Below are 18582 nucleotides of genomic sequence, written 5' to 3'. Positions count from 1 at the left end.
ACAAAAAGTCTGTCCGTCCGTCCGCCCCCCGTGGGCTCTGCACCCCATTCTCGCGGGGGTCCTGTGTGGGTACCAGCATTCCCACGCTCCTCATCCATCCCATTTTTGGGGCCGGGAGGGGGTGTCCCCATTGTCCCGCAAGCGGCACAACCGGGACAACCCCTCCCCCCCCGACCCCAAAAATGGGGGGGGGGAACAGGCAGAACCTGCCCACCACCCACCCCCAATCTGCACCCACATCCCACTCTGCCTCCATCACCTGACGCCGCACGCATCCCTCCATGCCATTGGCAGAACCGGGAGGTTTTTCCTTCCTCCCCCTTCTCTCCCAGCTCCTTGGATATCTATTTTTCCCCCATTTTTTTATTTAATTTTTTTTTTTCCCTCTCCTCTCCCTCCTCTGGAGGGTGTTTGCTATTTCCGAGCTGGCTGGGAGGATCCCAGTCGCATCAGCCGCAGGCAGCGACGCGGCACCGCCGGGTACCACCTCGATCCCTCCGGCATCCTCCGTCCTTCCCGCTTGGATCAGCCCCGCCGGGGCTCTCTGTCCTGCCCTGCCGCTCCACCGGCACCCCCGCTCCTCCCGGCAGCCCCCCGCCACGGCCAGGTAAGGCCCTCACCGGCACCGCTGCCACCGGAGCGGCCGCCGAACCCCGCTGGCAGCGGGGCGACATCCCGCTGGCACCGCCGAGGGATGCTCGGAGGGCAGGGGGGGACACGGGGGGCGCTGAGGGCTGGCAGGGGACACGAGGCACCGGGGACACGGTGACACGGTCCAGCTGGCACGATCCCGGTGCAGAATTCCTGCGCCACCGCCGGCCACGGGAGCGGGGCAGCGAGGTGGCACCGTGTCCCCAGAGCGGTGACCTTCTGCCGTGCCCAAGGGCTTTGGCGTGGGGGGGTGACAGCGGTTTTGGGGTGCAGGGGGCTGCGCAGATGGGGGGGACACGTGGCCGTGGGTGGCCGTGGGTGCCGAGTGACGGGGACACGCACGGCTGAGCCCGGCGTGGGTGGCCGTGGGCACACGGAGGGGGTGGGTGGGGGGGTGGTGGCACCTTGGCAGCCCCGCGGTGCCACCGCTGCCCCCGCACAAACCCGGGCTGAAGATTTGGGGGGGTCGGGTCACGCTTCGCTTCCAGCCTCCCGTCCCCGTGCCGCGAATGTGACTCCGTGTCCCCCCTCCACGAGCATCGCCCACCCCCCCCACCTCCCCCGCCCCCAAAAAGCGCCTTCCTGGTGGGTGCAGGGAAACTGAGGCACGGGCCGGGGCAAAGGCGGATCCAGCTTTTCCAGTGCCTGCGTCCAACCCTCCCCTCTCGCAGCAACTCCCTCGGCTCTCCCCTTGTTTTTCTTTCCCCACCCGGTGTTGAGCAAACCCCGAAACGCCCGCTGGCGTCGCGCCGGGGCCCCGCGGCACCCGGGGGAGCGGCCGGGGCCCCCGCACCCGACCGGGCTTGTTGCCGGCGTCCCGCCGCCTGCTCCTGCCTGCGCTGCCTATTCCTGGCTCCCGGCCGCTTTTCCAGCCCGCTGCCATCTGCTCCGCCGCGGGCGGCCTTGGCAGAGGCGGCGTGGGCAGCGAGAGGGGGCTCGGCACCCGCCAGACCCCCGCGCTGTGCCCGCAGGAGCTCAGCCCCTCCGGCCATGGAGCTGCTGTCCACCCCCAAAAACATCGAGATCAACAACATCACCTGCGATTCCTTCCGCATCTCCTGGGCTATGGAGAAGGGGGACCTGGAGAGGGTCACCCACTACTTCATCGACCTCAACAAGAAGGAGAACAAGAATTCCAACAAGTTCAAGCACCGGGTGAGCCGGGCGAGGACGCGGGACCCCCTGCCCGGGGAGAGGAGACGCGGTTGGGAGGGAGGAACTGGCTCTCAGCCCTCTCTAGTGCCGAATTTGGGTCATTCCCCTCACGGGACACGCCGGCGGAGGAGGCTGGGATGGGGATCGGGGGGTGACGGACCGCGCGGAGCCCCCGCGGAGGAGCGGAGCCGCTCCTGCTCCCCCTCCCCGTGCTGCGAGTCACTAATTCGGGCCGTTTTTAGCAGCGCCGTTGCCACGGTGATGCTATTTAATGTTTAACATTGTTTTTTTTTTTTTCCTCTCCTCCCCAATAATAAGGGGTGGGGGGGTGGGGGGGTGGGATATTTTTTTCCCCTCTATCTCCCGACTTCAGCATCCGCCGTTGCCACAGAAACGGCTCTGCACTGCGGAGCTGCTCCGTGGCCTATTGACACCGCGAGATGCCACCGGGAGCGGGGGCACCCCGAGACCACCCCCACCCGCTCCCCGAGACCACCCCCACCTCGGGGACCCCCTGTCCCCATCACGGCAGGGAGCGGGGGCACCCCGAGACCACCCCCACCCCCTCCCCGAGACCACCCCCACCTCGGGGACCCCGTGTCCCCATCGCCACCGGGAGCGGGGGCACCCCAAGACCACCCCCACCCCCTCCCCGAGACCACCCCCACCTCGGGGACCCCCTGTCCCCATCACGGCAGGGAGCGGGGGCACCCCGAGACCACCCCCACCCGCTCCCCGAGACCACCCCCACCTCGGGGACCCCCTGTCCCCATCGCCACCGGGATCAGGGGCACCCCGAGACCACCCCCACCTCGGGGACCCCCTGTCCCCATCACGGCAGGGAGCGGGGGCACCCCAAGACCACCCCCACCCCCTCCCCGAGACCACCCCCACCTCGGGGACCCCGTGTCCCCATCGCCACCGGGATCAGGGGCACCCCAAGACCACCCCCACCCCCTCCCCGAGACCACCCCCACCCCCTCCCCGAGACCACCCCCACCTCGGGGACCCTGTGTCCCCATTGCAGCAGGGAGTGGGGACACCCCGAGACCACCCCCACCCGCACCCCGAGACCACCCCCACCTGCACCCCGAGACCACCCCCACCCGCACCCCGAGACCACCCCCACCCGCACCCCGAGACCACCCCCACCTGCACCCCGAGACCACCCCCACCTGCACCCCGAGACCACCCCCAGCTCGGGGACCCCGTGTCCCCATCGCAGAAGGGAGCTCACCACGGTGTTTTTGGGGGGTCTCCGTGGATATTTTGGAGTGACTCCGTGGATATTTTGGGAGGGTCTCCGTGGATATTTTGGGGGGATATCCATGGATATTTTGAGGGGGTCTCCGTGGATATTTTGGGGCGGTCTCCGTGGATATCTGGGGGGGAATCCGTCGATATTTTGGGGGGGGTATCCATGGATTTTTTGGGGAGATATCCGTGGATATTTGGGGGGACTCCGTGGATATTTTGGGAGGGACTCCGTGGATATTTAGGGGGATATCCGTGGATATTTTGGGGGGTCTCCGTAGATATTTTTGGGGGGTCTCTGTGGATGTTTTGGGGGTGCGGTACCCGGCAGCGTCCCCGCGGAGCGGGGTGGCGGTGCGGGCGGTGGGCTGCTGTCCCGCCTGACCGTCGCCGCTCGGAACAGGATGTCCCCACCAAGCTGGTGGCCAAGGCGGTGCCGCTGCCCATGACGGTGCGGGGCCACTGGTTCCTGAGCCCCCGCACCGAGTACAGCGTGGCCGTGCAGACGGCGGTCAAGCAGAGCGACGGCGAGTACCTGGTGTCCGGCTGGAGCGAGACCGTGGAGTTCTGCACCGGGGGTGAGCGGGACCGAGCCGGGAGCGACTCTGGGGGCGTCCCCGGGAGCCCGGAGGGAGGATGGGGGCGATCCCAGGAGGAGGATGGGGGCGATCCCAGGAGGAGAATGGGGGCGATCCCAGGAGGAGGATGGGGGCGATGCTGGAAGCCGGGAGGGAGGACGGGATTGATGCTCCTGGAGTCGGGAACTGGGCCGGGGGATGGGGACGGTCCCGGGAGCTGGGAGGAGGATGGAGGTGATGCTGGGAGCCGGGAGGATGAGGAGGACAGGGGAAAAGCCCAGAGCTGGGAGTCAGGAGGGAGGATGGGGTTGATGGGCTGGGAGATGGAAGAGAGAAGAGGGAAGAGGGCAACGCCTGGAGCTGAGAGGGAGGACGGGGATGGTGCCTGGAGCTGGGACATGGAAGAGGGAAGAGGGCAAAGCCTGGAGCTGAGAGGGAGGACGGGGATGGTGCCGGAGCTGGGAGCAGGGAGGGAGAACAGGGGCGATCGCAGGAGTTGGGAGCGAGAGGAGGTCAGTGCTGGGAGCCACGGGGCAAATCGGGGGTGATGTCGGGAGCCACGAGCCGGGAGAGAGGATGGAGGAAATGCTGGGAGCTGGGAGCCCGGAGGAGGACGGGGGCGATGCCGGGAGCTGGCACAAGCCGGGCCGGTTGGAGCGGCAGCTGCTGAGTGGGAGGTGCGGGGAGCTGCGGGCAGGGACGGGCTGCTGGAGGGGGATGGAGACGCCCTGATGTCCCCGCGCCTGTCCCCAGACTACGCCAAGGAGCACCTAGCCCAGCTGCAGGAGAAAGCAGAGCTGATTGCCGGCCGCATGCTGCGCTTCTCCGTCTTCTACCGCAACCAGCACAAGGAGTATTTCCAGCACGTCAGGTACCCCCGGCCCCATTCCCCACGCTCCCCTCTCCCAGAGCTCACTCCCTGACCCTGCCTGTGCCTGTCTGTGTGTCCCTCCTCCTCCTCCTCCTCCTCCTCCTCCTCCTCCTCCTCCTCCTCGTGGCAGGATGCACTGCGGGAACGTGATGAAGCCGTCGCTGAAGGACAACAGCGGGAGCCACGGCTCGCCCACCAGCGGGATGCTGCACGGCATCTTCTTCAGCTGCAACACCGAGTTCAACACCGGGCAGCCCCCGCAGGACTCGCCCTACGGCCGCTACCGCTTCCAAATCCCGGCGCAGCGCCTCTTCAACCCCAACACCAACCTCTACTTCGCGGACTTCTACTGCATGTACACCGCCTACCACTACGTCGTGCTGGTCCTGGCGCCCAAGGGCTCCTCCGGGGATCTCTTCTGCCGGGAGCGCCTTCCCCAGCTGGACATTTCCTCCAACAAGTTCCTGACGTGCTGCGTGGAGGAGGGCGAGCTGGTGTACCGCCACGCCCAGGACAGCATCCTGGAGGTCATTTACACGGAGCCGGTGGACCTGAGCCTCGGCGTGCTGGGGGAGATCAGCGGCCACCAGCTCATGAGCCTCTCCACCGCCAACGCCAAAAAGGACCCCAGCTGCAAGACGTGCAACATCAGCGTGGGGCGTTAAGGGCCGAAAGCGGGCAGGGCCGGGCAGGGGGGCTCGCCGCGGGGGCTTCTCCCACGGACGCTGGTGGGTGGAGGACGCGGGTGGGCTCGGGGGATGCGGGCGGTGGCCCGAGGAAGGAGCCGGCGGGACGCTGGTCCGGCAAGGAGGCAGAGCCCGCGCCGCTGTGCGCCCCGAGGGAGGGAGCCTTCATCTCCTGGACTGGCCGAGCAGCAGCGTCCTCGCCGGCGTGAGCCCCGCGCTCTGCCCCGCTCCGAGCGGCCGCTGCGGGACCCCCTTCCCCTCCGGCGTCCCCCGCATCCCCCCGGCCCCAGGCTCACGCAGCTCCCAGGGAGCCCCGGCCCTGCCAGCCGGGACTGGGGCTCCCCGGCGCTATCCAGGGGGGGTTCAGGGAGATATCAAAAGCACCCCCCGGTTTGGAGCTGCTCCCGAGCGCGGCGGGTGCTCAGACAGGGACCCCCGCCGGCGCGGGGCTGCAGAGGCGTGGGGGACCCTGGGCGTGCCCCCGTGTCCTGCCCCTCTTGCTCTGCCCCCCTGCACCGCCCGATCCCCGGCCCCGCGGCCCCGGGGGCAGCCGGAGGAGCCGGGGAAGGGGAGAAGGGATCTGAACCACCCCCCGAATTCCCTCCCCGTAGCCCCCCAACCCGCCCGCCCCCCGCATGAGCCGTCGGCAGCATGGCGCTGGCGTGCGGCCCCCCCCACCCCGGGGTGCCCGCCCCCCGTCTCTGTGTCCCCCCTGCACGCTGTACAACAAACCGGCTCCCCGTCCCCGAGCATCCCTGTGCTGTGCTGGAGGTGTTTCAATAAACTCTTGTGCGGTCGCCACCGGCCGTGTCAAGCGCCTCTGTCCCCCACGGGACCCCAAGATGTGGCTCAGACCCTTCCCCACCCCACCCACCCCACCCCACCCCACCGATCCGGCTCAGGGGAATGGGGGATGGCACTGGGAGGGGGACAAGGTGGCCCTCGCCAGCCCTCAGAAAAGTTTCAGGTTGGAAGGACCTTCCTGGAGACCACCAGCTCCATCCCACCCGCCCAGGCAGGGTCACCGGGATCGGGTGGCACAGGAGCACGTCCCAGCGGGTTTGGAATGTCGCCACAGAGGGAGACTCCACCCTTCACCCTTCCCCGGGGCTGTCCCCGCGCTCCGAGAAGTTCATCCCCGAGTGGAGGTGGAACTTCTCTTTTTGTTTATGCTCATCGCTCCTCGTCCTGTCGCTGAAAAACCCCCCGAGCCCCGCACCCCCTTTTCACCCCGGAGACCGCGAACCCCTCGGGATGAAAAGCCCCGGTGCCCATCCCGGCTCTGCCTGGGCACGGCCCTGGCACGAAGAGGGAAGAGCAGCCTCCCCGTGGCACCAGCACGGGATGCGGGAGGGGTCGGGGCGGGCGGGAGCACGCGGTGGGCGCGGGGGCCGTGCCGCAGCCCACCCTCCATCTGCCACCGCCCCGTGGGCACCGCACGTGGCACCCGCCCACCCGCGGCGGGTGCTCCTGTGCCTCGGAGACACCTCAAAATAAAGGTGTGGGGGCACAGAACCCCCCTGCAGATCCTGGGGGGGCAGGGGGCTCCGAGCCCACCGCCCTCCAGCAGGTGAGGAGAAGGTCTGGCTGCTCCTTGGCTGGAATTCCTGTTCTGCTCCATCAGAACCCCAAGGATGGGGCTCCTCCTTTAGGATTTGGGATCCCTGCAGGTTCCTGGCTGCTTTCTCCCCAGTCCAGCCCCATTTTGGGGGCTGCTCCTTGCCTGGAATTCCTGTTCTGCTCCATCAGAACCCCAAGGATGGGGCTCCTCCCTTAAGATTTGGGTCCATGCACGGTCCTGGCTGCTTTCCCCCCTGTCCAGCCCCATTTTGGGGGCTGTTTGCTGTTTTGCTGTTTTGGAATTCCTGTTCTGCTCCATCAGAACCCCAAGGATGGGGCTCCTCCCTTAGGATTTGGGATCCCTGCAGGTTCCTGGCTGCTTTCTCCCCAGTCCAGCCCCATTTTGGGGGCTGCTCCTTGCCTGGAATTCCTGTTCTGCTCCATCAGCCCCCAAGGATGGGGCTCCTCCCTTAAGATTTGGGTCCATGCACGGTCCTGGCTGCTTTTCCCCCCAGTCCAGCCCCATTTTGGGGGCTTTTTGCTGTTCTGCTGGGCTGGAATTCCTGTTCTGCTCCATCGGAACCCCAAGGATGGGGCTCCTCCTTTAGGATTTGGGTCTGTGCAGGGTCCTGGCTGCTTTCCCCCCAGTCCAGCCCCATTTTGGGGGCTTTTTGCTGTTCTGCTGGGCTGGAATTCCTGTTCTGCTCCATCAGCCCCCAAGGACGGAGATCCTCCCTTAAGATTTGGGTCCGTGCAGGGTCCTGGCTGCTTTCCCCCCTATCCAGCCCCATTTTGGGGGTTGTTTTGCTGTTCTGCTGGGCTGGAATTCCTGTTCTTGTCCATCAGCCCCCAAGGATGGGGCTCCTTCCTTAGGATTGGGATCCCTGCATGGTTCTGGCTGCTTCCCCCCCAGCCAGCCCCATTTTGGGGGCTGCTCCTTGGCTTTAATTCCTGTTTTCCATCAGCCCCCAAGGATGGGGCTCCTCCCTTAAGATTTTGGTCCGTGCAGGGTCCTGGCTGCTTTCCCCCCATTCCAGCCCCATTTTGGGGGCTGTTCTGCTGGGCTGGAAGCAAAGAGGCCGGGGCTGCCCCCGCTCCAAGTACAAGGGTATTTATTTCACGGGTACAAGAGAGAGACAGCACCTTGTGTGTGTGTGTTTTGGGCTCTTCCCGGTTACTGGTTTGTACATTCAGAGCTTTGGCCGGGCCAGGGGAGGGCAGCGGGTCCTGCTCGGCCCCCCCCCAGCACCGGGGTGGGCGGCTGCCAGCGGGGACCCCCCCTGTGCCCCACGGGAGCCCCGGGGCCCCGTGCGAGCGTGTCTTGAGTGCTGAGGTTGGCTGTGTGCTCCTCCTCCGTGCAGTCTGTGCGGGGCGTCCTCCCTGCCCTCCTCTTCCTCCTCCTCCTCCTCCTCCTCCTCCTCCTCCTCCTCCTCCCCTGCCCGCGGCGGGGCCGGGACCCCCGGCCCTCATTTCCTCGTGTGCAGCGTGTCCTGGAACTTGGTGCTGGTGTAGCGAAGGTGGAAACCCTTCTTGTTGATGGTGTCGTCAGAGTGGAAGCGGATCATCACCGAGTCTCCGGCCGAGTACACCTCCTCGGGGGGCTGCAGGGGGTGAGGGTGGCACCGCTCAGATCCCCGGGCACCCCGAAAAACGGGTGGGAATCTTTGCGCCCGTTTCGGCTGGGAATCGCCACGCCAGACCAAACTCCCCGCGGGGATTTCTCCTCGCCGCTCTGCCTCACCCATCACCCTGCGCCCTCGCTCCTCGCCCCTCCGCCCAGCCCACCCTGTGCCCCCTCGGTGCCAAGCTCACCCCGGAGCCGCAGAAGCGGCCGAGGCGCGGGGCGGTGCCGTCGTAGCCGTCGAAGAGCTCCATGTAGTCGTAGCCGCAGTCGGCCTCCTCCTCGATCTCGAAGGTCTGGAAGATGAGCTCCACGCCGAAGCCCTCCTCGGCCATGATCACCCACTCGCAGTCCGAGCCCCCCGGGTAGTTGTTGTCCCCAAATTGGGCGTGGGAATACAGGTCCTTGGTCTTCACCTCGGCACGCACCTGGCCCCCGCACACTGCGGGAGGAGCAGGGGTTTAGGGGTGCTCAGTCTGTCCCCCCAACCCCAAAACCCAATTTCCCACCCCAAAACACACCTGGGCCCTGCCCACTGCGGGAGGAGCGGGGGTTTAGGGGTGCTCACACTGTCCCCACACCCCAAAACCCAATTTCCCACCCCAAAACACACCTGGGCCCTGCCCACTGCGGGAGGAGCGGGGGTTTAGGGATGCTCAGTCTGTCCCCCCAACCCCAAAACCCAATTTCCCACCCCAAAACACACCTGGGCCCTGCCCACTGCGGGAGGAGCCGGGGTTTAGGGGTGCTCAGTCTGTCCCCACACCCCAAAACCCAATTTCCCAGCCCCACAACACACCTGGCCCCGCATACTTGGGGAGAAGCCGGGGTTTAGGGGTGCTCCTGCTGTCCCCCATACCCCAAACCCAATTTCCCACCCCAAAACACACCTGGCCCTGCACACTGTGGGAGAAGCTGAGGTTTAGGGGCACTCACGCTGTCCCCCAATCCCAAAACCCAGTTTCCCAGCCCCACAACACACCTGGCCCCCTCACACAGTGGGAGAAGCTGAGGTTTAGGGGTGCTCCTGCTGTCCCCCATACCCCAAACCCAATTTCCCCACCCCAAAACACACCTGGCCCCTGCATACTTGGGGAGAAGCTGTGGTTTAGGGGCGTTCAGTCTGTCCCCCTACCCCAAAACCCCATTTCCTAGCCCCATAACACACCTGGCCCCTGCACACTGTGGGACAAGCTGGGGTTTAGGGGCGCTCATGCTTTCCCCCCAACCCCAAAACCCCATTTCCCCACCCCACGACACACCTGGCCCCACACACTGTGGGAGAAGCTGGGGTTTAGGGGCACTCATGTTTTCCCCCAATCCCAAAACCCCACTTCCCCACCCCAGGACACACCTGGCCGAGGTTTAGGGGCACTCACACTGTCTCCCCACCCCAAAAACCCCATTTCCCCACCCCAGAACACACCTGGCCCCACACACTGTGGGACAAGCCGGGCTTTAGGGGCGCTCACTTTGTCCCCCCACCCCAAAACCCCATTTCCCCACCCCACGGCGGTACCCGTGCTGTGAGTGGCCTCAAATCCCTTCTTCTGGATGGAGTTATCAGACACAAACTTGAGGAACATCTTGTTGCCCGAGGAGACGACGGGCTCGGGCTCCTTGGCCCCGCAGAAGCGGCCGAGCGCCGGCGCCTTGGCGTCCTTCCCGTCGAAGATCTCCAGGTGGTCGTAGGTACATTCCTGCTGCGCCTCCACGTCCAGCTCCGAGAAGGTCTGCGGAGCTCCTGGGTGAGGTGGAAGCTCGGCAGAAGGAGACCCCAGCGCCCTCCACCCCCCAAGCAAGCCCTACCAGCTTGATGCGGTGGCCCGGCGTGGTGCTGATGGCCCAGGTGCACTCCTTCTTGCTGGGGTATTTATCGGGCCAGTTGGGGCTGGTGATGCTCCCCGAGGTGGATGTCACCTTGTGGTCACAGCCAGCTGCCGGGAGGGCCAGGAGGGTCACGGAGGGGTGGGAGGGATGTTCCCAAGGGAACGGGGAGCGGGCTGGACCCACCTTCCTTGCAGTCGTGCTTGTTGTCGTGCAGCACGAAGCCGCTGCGGCACTGGCACTCGTAGCTGCCGAAGGAGTTGAGGCACTCGTGCTGGCAGCCGCCGTTGTTCTTGGAACACTCATCCTTGTCTGGGAGAGAGCAGAGGGGATCCCTGAGCGGGTTGGGAAAGTTTGGAATGGTGTAATTCCATCCCCCCAACCCCAGCCACCCCCCAAATTCCTGCTCCCCTCCAGCCAAGCAAGCGCCCCCGGGCAGCAGCAAGCAGCTCCAGCAGCTCCAGCAGCCCCCAGCCCCCGCGGGGATGGGACGGCTCCTCCTCTCCCGTGGGCTCACCCATGGGTGCCACCATTACCTGCTGCCAGGACGGACTGGGGGGGAGGAGGCAGAAAAACACACAGTGACAACCAAAGGTGCGCAAGAAAGACCAGGACGCGGGAGTCCCTCTTTACTCATCGATAGGAAATGTCACAGACACGGTAAAAATTGAGGAGGGGGGAGAGGAAAAATAAAAACCAAAAAAAAAAAGAACAAACAAGGTCAGCTGGTCAATGACAAAACCAAGGGGGTGGGGTGCTTAGAACCAAAAAAAAAAAAAAAAAAAAAAGGAAAAAAATATTTAAAAAATTATAAAAATAAGGTCAACAACCAGTTCTGTCAAGCAAAAGGCTGCCGGGGCCGGCAGCACGGCTCGGCTCGGCTCGGTCCCACCGTGCTCCCGCACGGCTCCGGGGCCGCGGCGTTCCTGAGAAAGACGGAGAGGACGGAGAGGCTCAGGAGGGGCCCCGCGGCCGCTTCTGCATGCGGAACTTCAGGCCGGGCGGGCGAGATTTCGGGGGCTGCAGCTGCTGCTTCTTCTCTGCGAAGAGAGAGGGAGAGAAAAGGGGGGGAGCGCTGGGGGGAGCGGGGGGCGGCGGGGCCGGGGGCGGCGGGGCCATGCGGAGCGGCAGCCGGGGGGAAGCAGCAGCGAGGGGACCCCCGGGGAGCCCCTCCGCGGCCGGGGCGAGCGGCTCTGCGAGGAGGAGGAGGAGGAGGAGGAGGAGGAGGAAGAGCAGGGGGCACGAGGCTGGCTCCGGGAGGATGAGGGTGGGCTTTGGGTGGCTTCCTAGGGGTGTCGGAGCGGCGGTGGAGGGGTTTGGCGTCACCCCGAGCTGGCCGGATTGACCCCGCAGCGCTGCCCGAGCTCCCCAGCGCCGGTCAGCTCCTCCCCGAGCCCCCCCAAAAGACCCCTCCAGGTCCCATCGCTCCCCCTCGCTCGCCCTGCCCGCGGGGCGGTGTTTTGGGGAGGGAAGGCAGCAGCAAGCGGGCACCGGAGCCCCAGCGTCCCGCTCCGAGCTCCCAGCGATGCTGGAGAACAGCCGGGATCCCTCCTGGAGCCAGGGCGAGGGGGTCCTGCCCCGGCCCCCTCGACCCCCGGCCGCCTCTCAAGCCGAGGCTGTAACCTGGCGTCTCCTCGGCCTGAGGGAGGAGGAAGCGAGGCGGAAAGGCCCTTTTGGGGGTCGGGAAGGGGCTTCTGGGCTCGGAGCAGCTCCAGCGCCGCGGGGGGAGCTGGCAGGACGGAGGGACAAGAGCAGGAGAGAGTTGGCAGCGGAAAGAAGCCCGGCGGCTCGGCGTCTTTTCAGCAATCCTTTATTCCAACCGGCTTGCTCGCCCGCCGCCACCCGGCACCTGCCGTGCGCTCACCGTTCTCCCCCGAGGGCATCCGACGGCTCCGGGCTGCTCAGCGCCCCGCAGCCCCCCGGCAGCGCCTCTCCCCCCGCTGCGGACCCCCCAGCGCCGGGCGGGGCTCGGCCGAGGGCCGCGGGACGTACCTGGATGCCGACACCGTGGCGGATTCCCGGGCGGAATGCGCATCCTTAACGCGCGAGCCGACGGAGCCCCGGGCCGCCAGGAGGAGGAGGAGGAGGAGGAGGAGAAGGAGGAGGAGGAGGAGGAGGAAGGGGTCACGTCTTCAGCGGGGAAAAACGGGCGCCCAGACGGCCGGGCTGCCCGAGGCACCGAGGGACGGGGCTCGTCCGGAGCGCGGGGACCCTCCGCGGCCAAAAAGGGGCCGCACGGCAGAGGCTTTGCCCGGGGAGCAACCCCGGAGGGACCAGAGGAGGGACCCCGCTGTGGCCAAGTCCTCCAGGGTGGTCCTGCTGCCGGGAAAACCCGAGACCTGAGCGGGGGAAGGCGGAGGAGAGGGTTTGGTGGTCTATTGTCAGCGCACATCCCGGCGGGGTGAGGAAAAAGAGGGAAAAGGGGACCGGGAAGGAGCCCGAAGTGCTCCGGGGGGGACTCACCCGGCTGCCCCGTGGTCCCGTTCGGCCGCCGGGCTTCCCCGAGGAATCGCTTTGTGGAGGGTGCCGGCTCCCGACGGCTGGGCCCCCTGGGCCGCCCTACTCGCCTTGGTTTTAATTAAACAGATAAAGCAAAGACACTCGATGCCCGGCCCGCGGGGCTCTGCGGCTCCGGGAGATCCCCGGCGCCTCCGGGGGACGCCGCTCCCGCAGCCGGGCGGCTCAAAAGCGGCCAGCGGGAGGCTCACGGTGGGTGCTGCGGGTCTCTCACAGCTGGCATCGTGTCCAGGGCACTGTGCCACGCCCGGTGGCAGCCCCCAGCCCGGGGCCGGCCCCGGCTGCATCCAGCGTTGAGCTCCGTGTCCCCATCCCTCCCCACAAAACCCATCCCAAGGCGACGCGGGCTCCTGGCGGGGTGGCCCGGGAGAGGAGAGCGGACAGGGAGAGAGGCAGGGGATGGTTTTTTTGGGAGGAGGGATCGCCCCGCGGAGCGCCCCGCCCGGGAAGCGGAGGGAGCCGGCGGCCGTGCAGCGGAGCGGGGAGCAGCAGCAGCAGCGGAGCGGGGTGTCACCGTCCCCCCACCCCGGGAATGCCACCCGAGGGGTGCAGCACCCGGGGCCGAGCACATCCCTGTCCCCCAGCGGGAGCCCAGCATCCCCACGCCATTTGGGGAGCCCCTGAGAGCACCCCTAGAGCTGAAGTAGGAGCCGATTGTTCCCCAAAAGAGGAGAAAACCCCCCAAAAATTCGCTGCCAGCCAGGCTGCCTGTGGCTGGAGGGTTTTGGCACCGGGGGCTGCACCCCCGGCGTGGGCGAGGGAAGCGTTAGCGGCGGTTTGGGGGTGCAGGGGGGGCTGGCTGGGTGAGCGAGGCCAGGGGACGCCCACGCCGGGGCCGGGCAGCTGTACCTGAGAAAAAATGGGCTTTGAAGCCCTTTTTGGAGACGGTGTTGTCGGACTTGAACTCGATCCTCATGTTGTTGTACTGGGAGGTGATGACGTCGGGCTTCTCGGCGCCGCAGAACTTCCCGTGCAGCTTGGAGTCGGCCGTGAGCCCGCTGCGCACCTCCACGAAGTCGTATTTGCACACCTGGGCGGGTGACACGGGGCTGGGGACACGGCGGTGCCACCCCGGGGTGGGGTTTGGGGCTGGGAAATGGGGTTTTGGGGCTGGGGAATGGGGTTTTGGGGCTGGGGAATGGGGTTTTGGGGTTGGGAAATGGGGTTTTGGGGATGGGAAATGGGGTTTTGGGGTTGGGAAATGGGGTTTTGGGGCTGGGGAATGGGGTTTTGGGGCTGGGAAATGGGGTTTTGGGGCTGGGGACACGGCGGTGCCACCCCGGGGTGGGGTTTTGGGGCTGGGGAATGGGGTTTTGGGGCTGGGAAATGGGGTTTTGGGGCTGGGGAATGGGGTTTTGGGGCTGGGGAATGGGGTTTTGGGGCTGGGAAATGGGGTTTTGGGGCTGGGGAATGGGGTCTTGGGGTTGGGAAATGGGGTTTTGGGGCTGGGAAATGGGGTTTGGGGGCTGGGGAATGGGGTTTTGGGGCTGGGAAATGGGGTTTTGGGGCTGGGGAATGGGGTTTTGGGGCTGGGGAATGGGGTTTTGGGGATGGGGAATGGGGTTTTGGGGCTGGGAAATGGGGTTTTGGGGCTGGGGACACGGCGGTGCCACCCCGGGGGGGTGTTTTGGGGCTGGGAAATGGGGTTTTGGGGCTGGGGAATGGGGTTTTGGGGATGGGAAATGGGGTTTTGGGTTTTAGGGCTGGGAAATGGGGTTTTGGGGATGGGGAATGGGGTTTTGGGGCTGGGGAATGGGGTTTTGGGGCTGGGAAATGGGGTTTTGGGGCTGGGGAATGGGGTTTTGGGGCTGGGGAATGGGGTTTTGGGGCTGGGGACACGGCGGTGCCACCCCGGGGGGGTGTTTTGGGGCTGGGAAATGGGGTTTTGGGGCTGGGAAATGGGGTTTTGGGGCTGGGAAATGGGGTTTTGGGGTTGGGAAATGGGGTTTTGGGGCTGGGGAATGGGGTTTTGGGGCTGGGGAATGGGGTTTTGGGGCTGGGAAATGGGGTTTTGGGGCTGGGGAATGGGGTTTTGGGGCTGGGGACACGGCGGTGCCACCCCGGGGGGTGTTTTGGGGCTGGGAAATGGGGTTTTGGGGCTAGGAAATGGGGTTTTGGGGCTGGGGACACGGCGCAGAGGGACGCTGCCCCCCCAGACTCACATCGTTGCCCTCGGTCTCGAAGAAATCGAACTGGAGGGAGATGCGGTACTGGGTGGGGGCCACCAGCTGCCAGATGCAGTTCTTGTTGGGGGGATACTCCTTGGGCCAGCCCGGGCTGGTGATGGAGCCGTTGAGCTTGGTGAGGAAACCTCCGCAGGCGGCTGCAGGGCGGCACCACGCAGCGCCCGTCACCTCCGCGGGGTCGCGGCGAGGGGCGCGCCGAGGGGATTTTTGGGGTGGGCGGGTGGTCTCGGGGGGGACGCTCACCCTCGCAGCGGCGCTTGTCGGCCGCCAGCTCGTAGCCGGGGTCGCAGGCACACTTGTAGCTGCCCAGGGTGTTGACGCAGCGCTGCTCGCAGCCGCCGTTGTTGGGCCGGGAGCACTCGTCCATCTCTGGGCAAGGCAGGGGGTTGTGAGCGGCCAGGGGGCTGCGACCCCCCCCCAGCGATCCCCGGAGCACCCCAAAAAAACCTTTGAAGAAGTTGACGGCGAAGCCGGCCTTGTTGATGGAGCCGTCGGAGACGAATTTCATCCAGAGCTTGTTGGAGGTGCTCTTGATGTCGTCGGGTTTGTCGTAGCCGCAGTAGCGGCCGATGAGGCTGCTCGAGTCGCTGCTGCCGTCGCGGATCTCCAGGTAGTCGTAGGCGCAGCTGTCGTGGCGCTCGATCTGGCGGGGGGAACAACAGACAACCCCCAGTAATTAATATAAATCGGCTGGTCAATAATCTCCATTAAAAAACCCATTTTTTATATCTTAGCTCGCTACGTGTTGACCTGTTTAGCCCCCAATAATTAACATAAGAAGGCTGGTCAATAATCGTTATTAAAAAACCCATTGTTTTTTATATCTCAGTTCGTTAGATGTTGACCTGTTCAGCCCCCAATAATTAATAGAAGAAGGCTGGTCAATAATCGTTATTAAACACCCCATTTTTTATATCTTAGCTCGCTACGTGTTCACCTGATTAGCCCCCAACAATTAATATAAAAAGGCTGGTCAATAATTGTTATTAAAAACCCATTGTTCTTTTATATCTTAGTTTGCTACGTGTTGACCTGATTATCCTCCAATAATTAATATAAGAAGGCTGGTCAATAGTCGTTATTAAAAACCCATTGTTCTTCTATATCTCAATTCATTACATGTTGACCTGATCGGTTCTTTAATTAAAACGCCATCACCGTTGGCTAATGAGGAAACCACCCTTGGCTTAAACAAGCTGCACGTGCGCGCAGCGAGCGAAGACAAGAATTGTTCCTCGTTCTTCCCTCGGATTTTCTCCCAGCCTTTCCCCAGAACGAAGCCTGGAAAATTCGAGTTTCTCTCTACGCTCGGAGACCTTTTCCCACTGAACCTGGCATGGTTCCATCCCAGCACCCCCAAACCCTTCCCCGCCCCACAGAACCGGGGGTGGTTCCATCCCAGCACCCCCAAACCCTTCCCGCCCCACAGAACCGGGGGTGGTTCCATCCCAGCACCCCCAAACCCTTCCAGCCCCACACAACCAGGGGTGGTTCCATCCCAGCACCCCCAAACCCTTTCTGCCCCACAGAACCGGGGGTTGTTCCATCCCAGCACCCCCAAACCCTTCCCCGCCCCACTGAACCGGGGGTGGTTCCATCCCAGCACCCCAAACCCTTCCCACCCTACCGAACCAGGGGTGGTTCCATCCCAGCACCCCCAAACCCTCCCCGCCCCACTGAACCGGGGGTGGTTCCATCCCAGCACCCCAAACCCTTCCCACCCTACCGAACCAGGGGTGGTTCCATCCCAGCACCCCCAAACCCTTTCTGCCCCACAGAACCGGGGGTGGTTCCATCCCAGCACCCCCAAACCCTTTCTGCCCCACAGAACCGGGGGTTGTTCCATCCCAGCACCCCCAAACCCTTTCTGCCCCACAGAACCAGGGGTTGTTCCATCCCAGCACCCCCAAACCCTTCCCTGCCCCACAGAACTGGGGGTGGTTCCATCCCAGCACCCCCAAACCCTCCCCGCCCCACAGAACCGGGGGTAGTTCCATCCCAGCACCCCCAAACCCTTCCCCGCCCCTGTCGCGTGGGGAAACTGAGGCACGGCATGAGGAGACGACCCCTCCCCATTCTCGGCGGAGGACTCGGACCCACCTCGAAGGACTGGAAGGTCAATCCCACGTGGTAGCCCTCGGACACGGTGATTCTCCACACGCACACCTTGCTGGGCCGATAGTCGTCGGGGTAGTTGGGCGACTGGATGTGCCCGTTGTCCTTCCTGACGTCCCCCCCGCAGATGGCTGGAAGGGAGGGGAGCACCCTGAGCCCCCCGAGCCCCCCGGCACCCCCCGAGCCCCCCGGATCCCCCCTTACCTTCGTAGACGGCGAAGAAACCTTTGCCCACCCAGTTGCTGCTGCTGCGGAACTCCACCCAGAGGCGGCTGTCGGTGGAGATGATGGGCTCGGGCAGCTTGTTCCCGCAGAACCTGCCTGGGGAGGAAGGCGGGCTGGGGCTGCCGTGCTGGAGCCTCCTCTTCCTCACCGCCGCCTCCTCCTGCTCGCCGCCGCCTCCTCTTGCTCACCGCTATCTCCTCTTCCTCACCGCTATCTCCTCTTCCTCACCGCTATCTCCTCTTCCTCACCATTATCTCCTCTTCCTCACCATTATCTCCTCTTCCCCACTGCCACCTCCTCTTCCTCATCATCTGCTCTTCCCCACTTCCACCTCCTCTTCCTCATCATCTGCTCTTCCCCACTTCCACCTCCTCTTCCTCACCGTTATCTCCTCTTCCTCACTGCCATCTCCTCTTCCTCACCATTATCTCCTCTTGCTCACTGTTATCTCCTCTTCCTTGCTCCTATCTCCTCTTCCTCACCGCCGCCTCCTCTTCCTCACCGTTATCTCCTCTTCCTCACCGTTATCTCCTCTTCCTCACCATTATCTCTTCTTCCCCACTGCCACCTCCTTTTCCCTACTGCCACCTCCTCTTCCTCATCATCTGCTCTTCCCCACTTCCACCTCCTCTTCCTCACCGTTATCTCCTCTTCCTCACCATTATCTCCTCTTCCTCACCATTATCTCCTCTTCCCCACTGCCACCTCCTCTTCCTCACCGCCACCTCCTCTTCATCACCGCCACCTCCTCTTCTTCACCGCTATCTCTTCTTCCTCACTGCCACCTCCTTCACCGCTATCTCCTCTTCCTCACTGTTATCTCCTCTTCCTCACTGCCACCTCCTTCACCACTATCTCCTCTTCCTCACTGCCATCTCCTCTTCCTCACTGCCACATCCTTTTCTGCACCGTTATCTCCTCTTCCTCACTGCCATCTCCTCTTCCTCACCATCCCGTCTTTCTCACTGCCACCTCCTTTTCCCTTCTGTCATCTCCTCTTCATCACTGCTATCTCCTCTTCCTCACTGCCACATCCTCTTCCTCACTGCTATCTCCTTTTCCTCACCATTATCTCCTCTTCCTCACCATCTCCTCTTCCTCACCGCCTCCTCTTGCTCACTGTTATTTCCTCTTCCTCACCGTTATCTCCTCTTCCTCACTTCCACCTCCTCTTCCTCACCACCACCTCCTCTTCTTCACCGCTATCTCCTCTTCCTCACCGCCACCTCCTCTTCCTCACTGCCACCTCCTCTTCCTCACCGCCACCTCCTCTTCTTCACCGCTATCTCCTCTTCCTCACTGCCACCTCCTCTTCCTCACTTCCACCTCCTCTTCC

General features: G+C 64.4%; 2 protein-coding genes across 2 annotated transcripts in view; one reads left to right on the top strand and one right to left on the bottom strand.

Annotated features, from left to right (window-relative positions):
- Positions 1-472: 472 nt before the first annotated feature.
- Positions 473-5996, top strand: PHYHIP (phytanoyl-CoA 2-hydroxylase interacting protein). Its single transcript, XM_021546750.4, has 5 exons — positions 473-607; positions 1623-1806; positions 3464-3638; positions 4392-4509; positions 4640-5996. Exons 2-5 carry the CDS (start codon positions 1642-1644, stop codon positions 5172-5174), a joined length of 993 nt encoding a protein of 330 aa, XP_021402425.1. The 5' UTR covers positions 473-607; positions 1623-1641; the 3' UTR covers positions 5175-5996.
- Positions 5997-7850: 1854 nt separating this feature from the next.
- The window catches only part of BMP1 (bone morphogenetic protein 1), a 36217-nt gene continuing 25485 nt past the window's right edge, over positions 7851-18582 (bottom strand). Inside the window, exons 10-20 of the mRNA XM_077789255.2 lie at positions 17226-17342; positions 17007-17152; positions 15354-15549; positions 15150-15275; positions 14883-15043; positions 13570-13750; positions 10390-10515; positions 10186-10313; positions 9896-10109; positions 8568-8818; positions 7851-8356 (exon numbers count right to left, since the gene is read on the bottom strand). Of these exons, the coding sequence (XP_077645381.2) occupies positions 8222-8356; positions 8568-8818; positions 9896-10109; positions 10186-10313; positions 10390-10515; positions 13570-13750; positions 14883-15043; positions 15150-15275; positions 15354-15549; positions 17007-17152; positions 17226-17342 (1781 nt within the window). The 3' untranslated portion in view covers positions 7851-8221. The remainder of the gene's footprint in view (positions 8357-8567; positions 8819-9895; positions 10110-10185; positions 10314-10389; positions 10516-13569; positions 13751-14882; positions 15044-15149; positions 15276-15353; positions 15550-17006; positions 17153-17225; positions 17343-18582) is intronic.

The sequence above is a fragment of the Lonchura striata genome, chromosome 22, assembly GCF_050655825.1.
Source record: "Lonchura striata isolate lonStrDom1 chromosome 22, ASM5065582v1, whole genome shotgun sequence".
In the NCBI taxonomy this organism is placed as follows: Eukaryota; Metazoa; Chordata; class Aves; order Passeriformes; family Estrildidae; genus Lonchura; species Lonchura striata.
Note: the sequence above shows the minus strand (reverse complement) of the source record. Positions and strands in the feature narration are given on the sequence as shown.

What these genes read in the sequence shown, in the direction of transcription:
- PHYHIP (XM_021546750.4), top strand. Translation starts at nt 1,642, where the DNA reads ATGGAGCTGCTGTCCACCCCCAAAAACATCGAGATCAACAACATCACC. An exon ending in CCAACAAGTTCAAGCACCGG is followed by an intron (nt 1,807 to 3,463) that starts GTGAGCCGGGCG and finishes CGCTCGGAACAG; the next exon opens with GATGTCCCCACCAAGCTGGT. An exon ending in GAGTATTTCCAGCACGTCAG is followed by an intron (nt 4,510 to 4,639) that starts GTACCCCCGGCC and finishes TCCTCGTGGCAG; the next exon opens with GATGCACTGCGGGAACGTGA.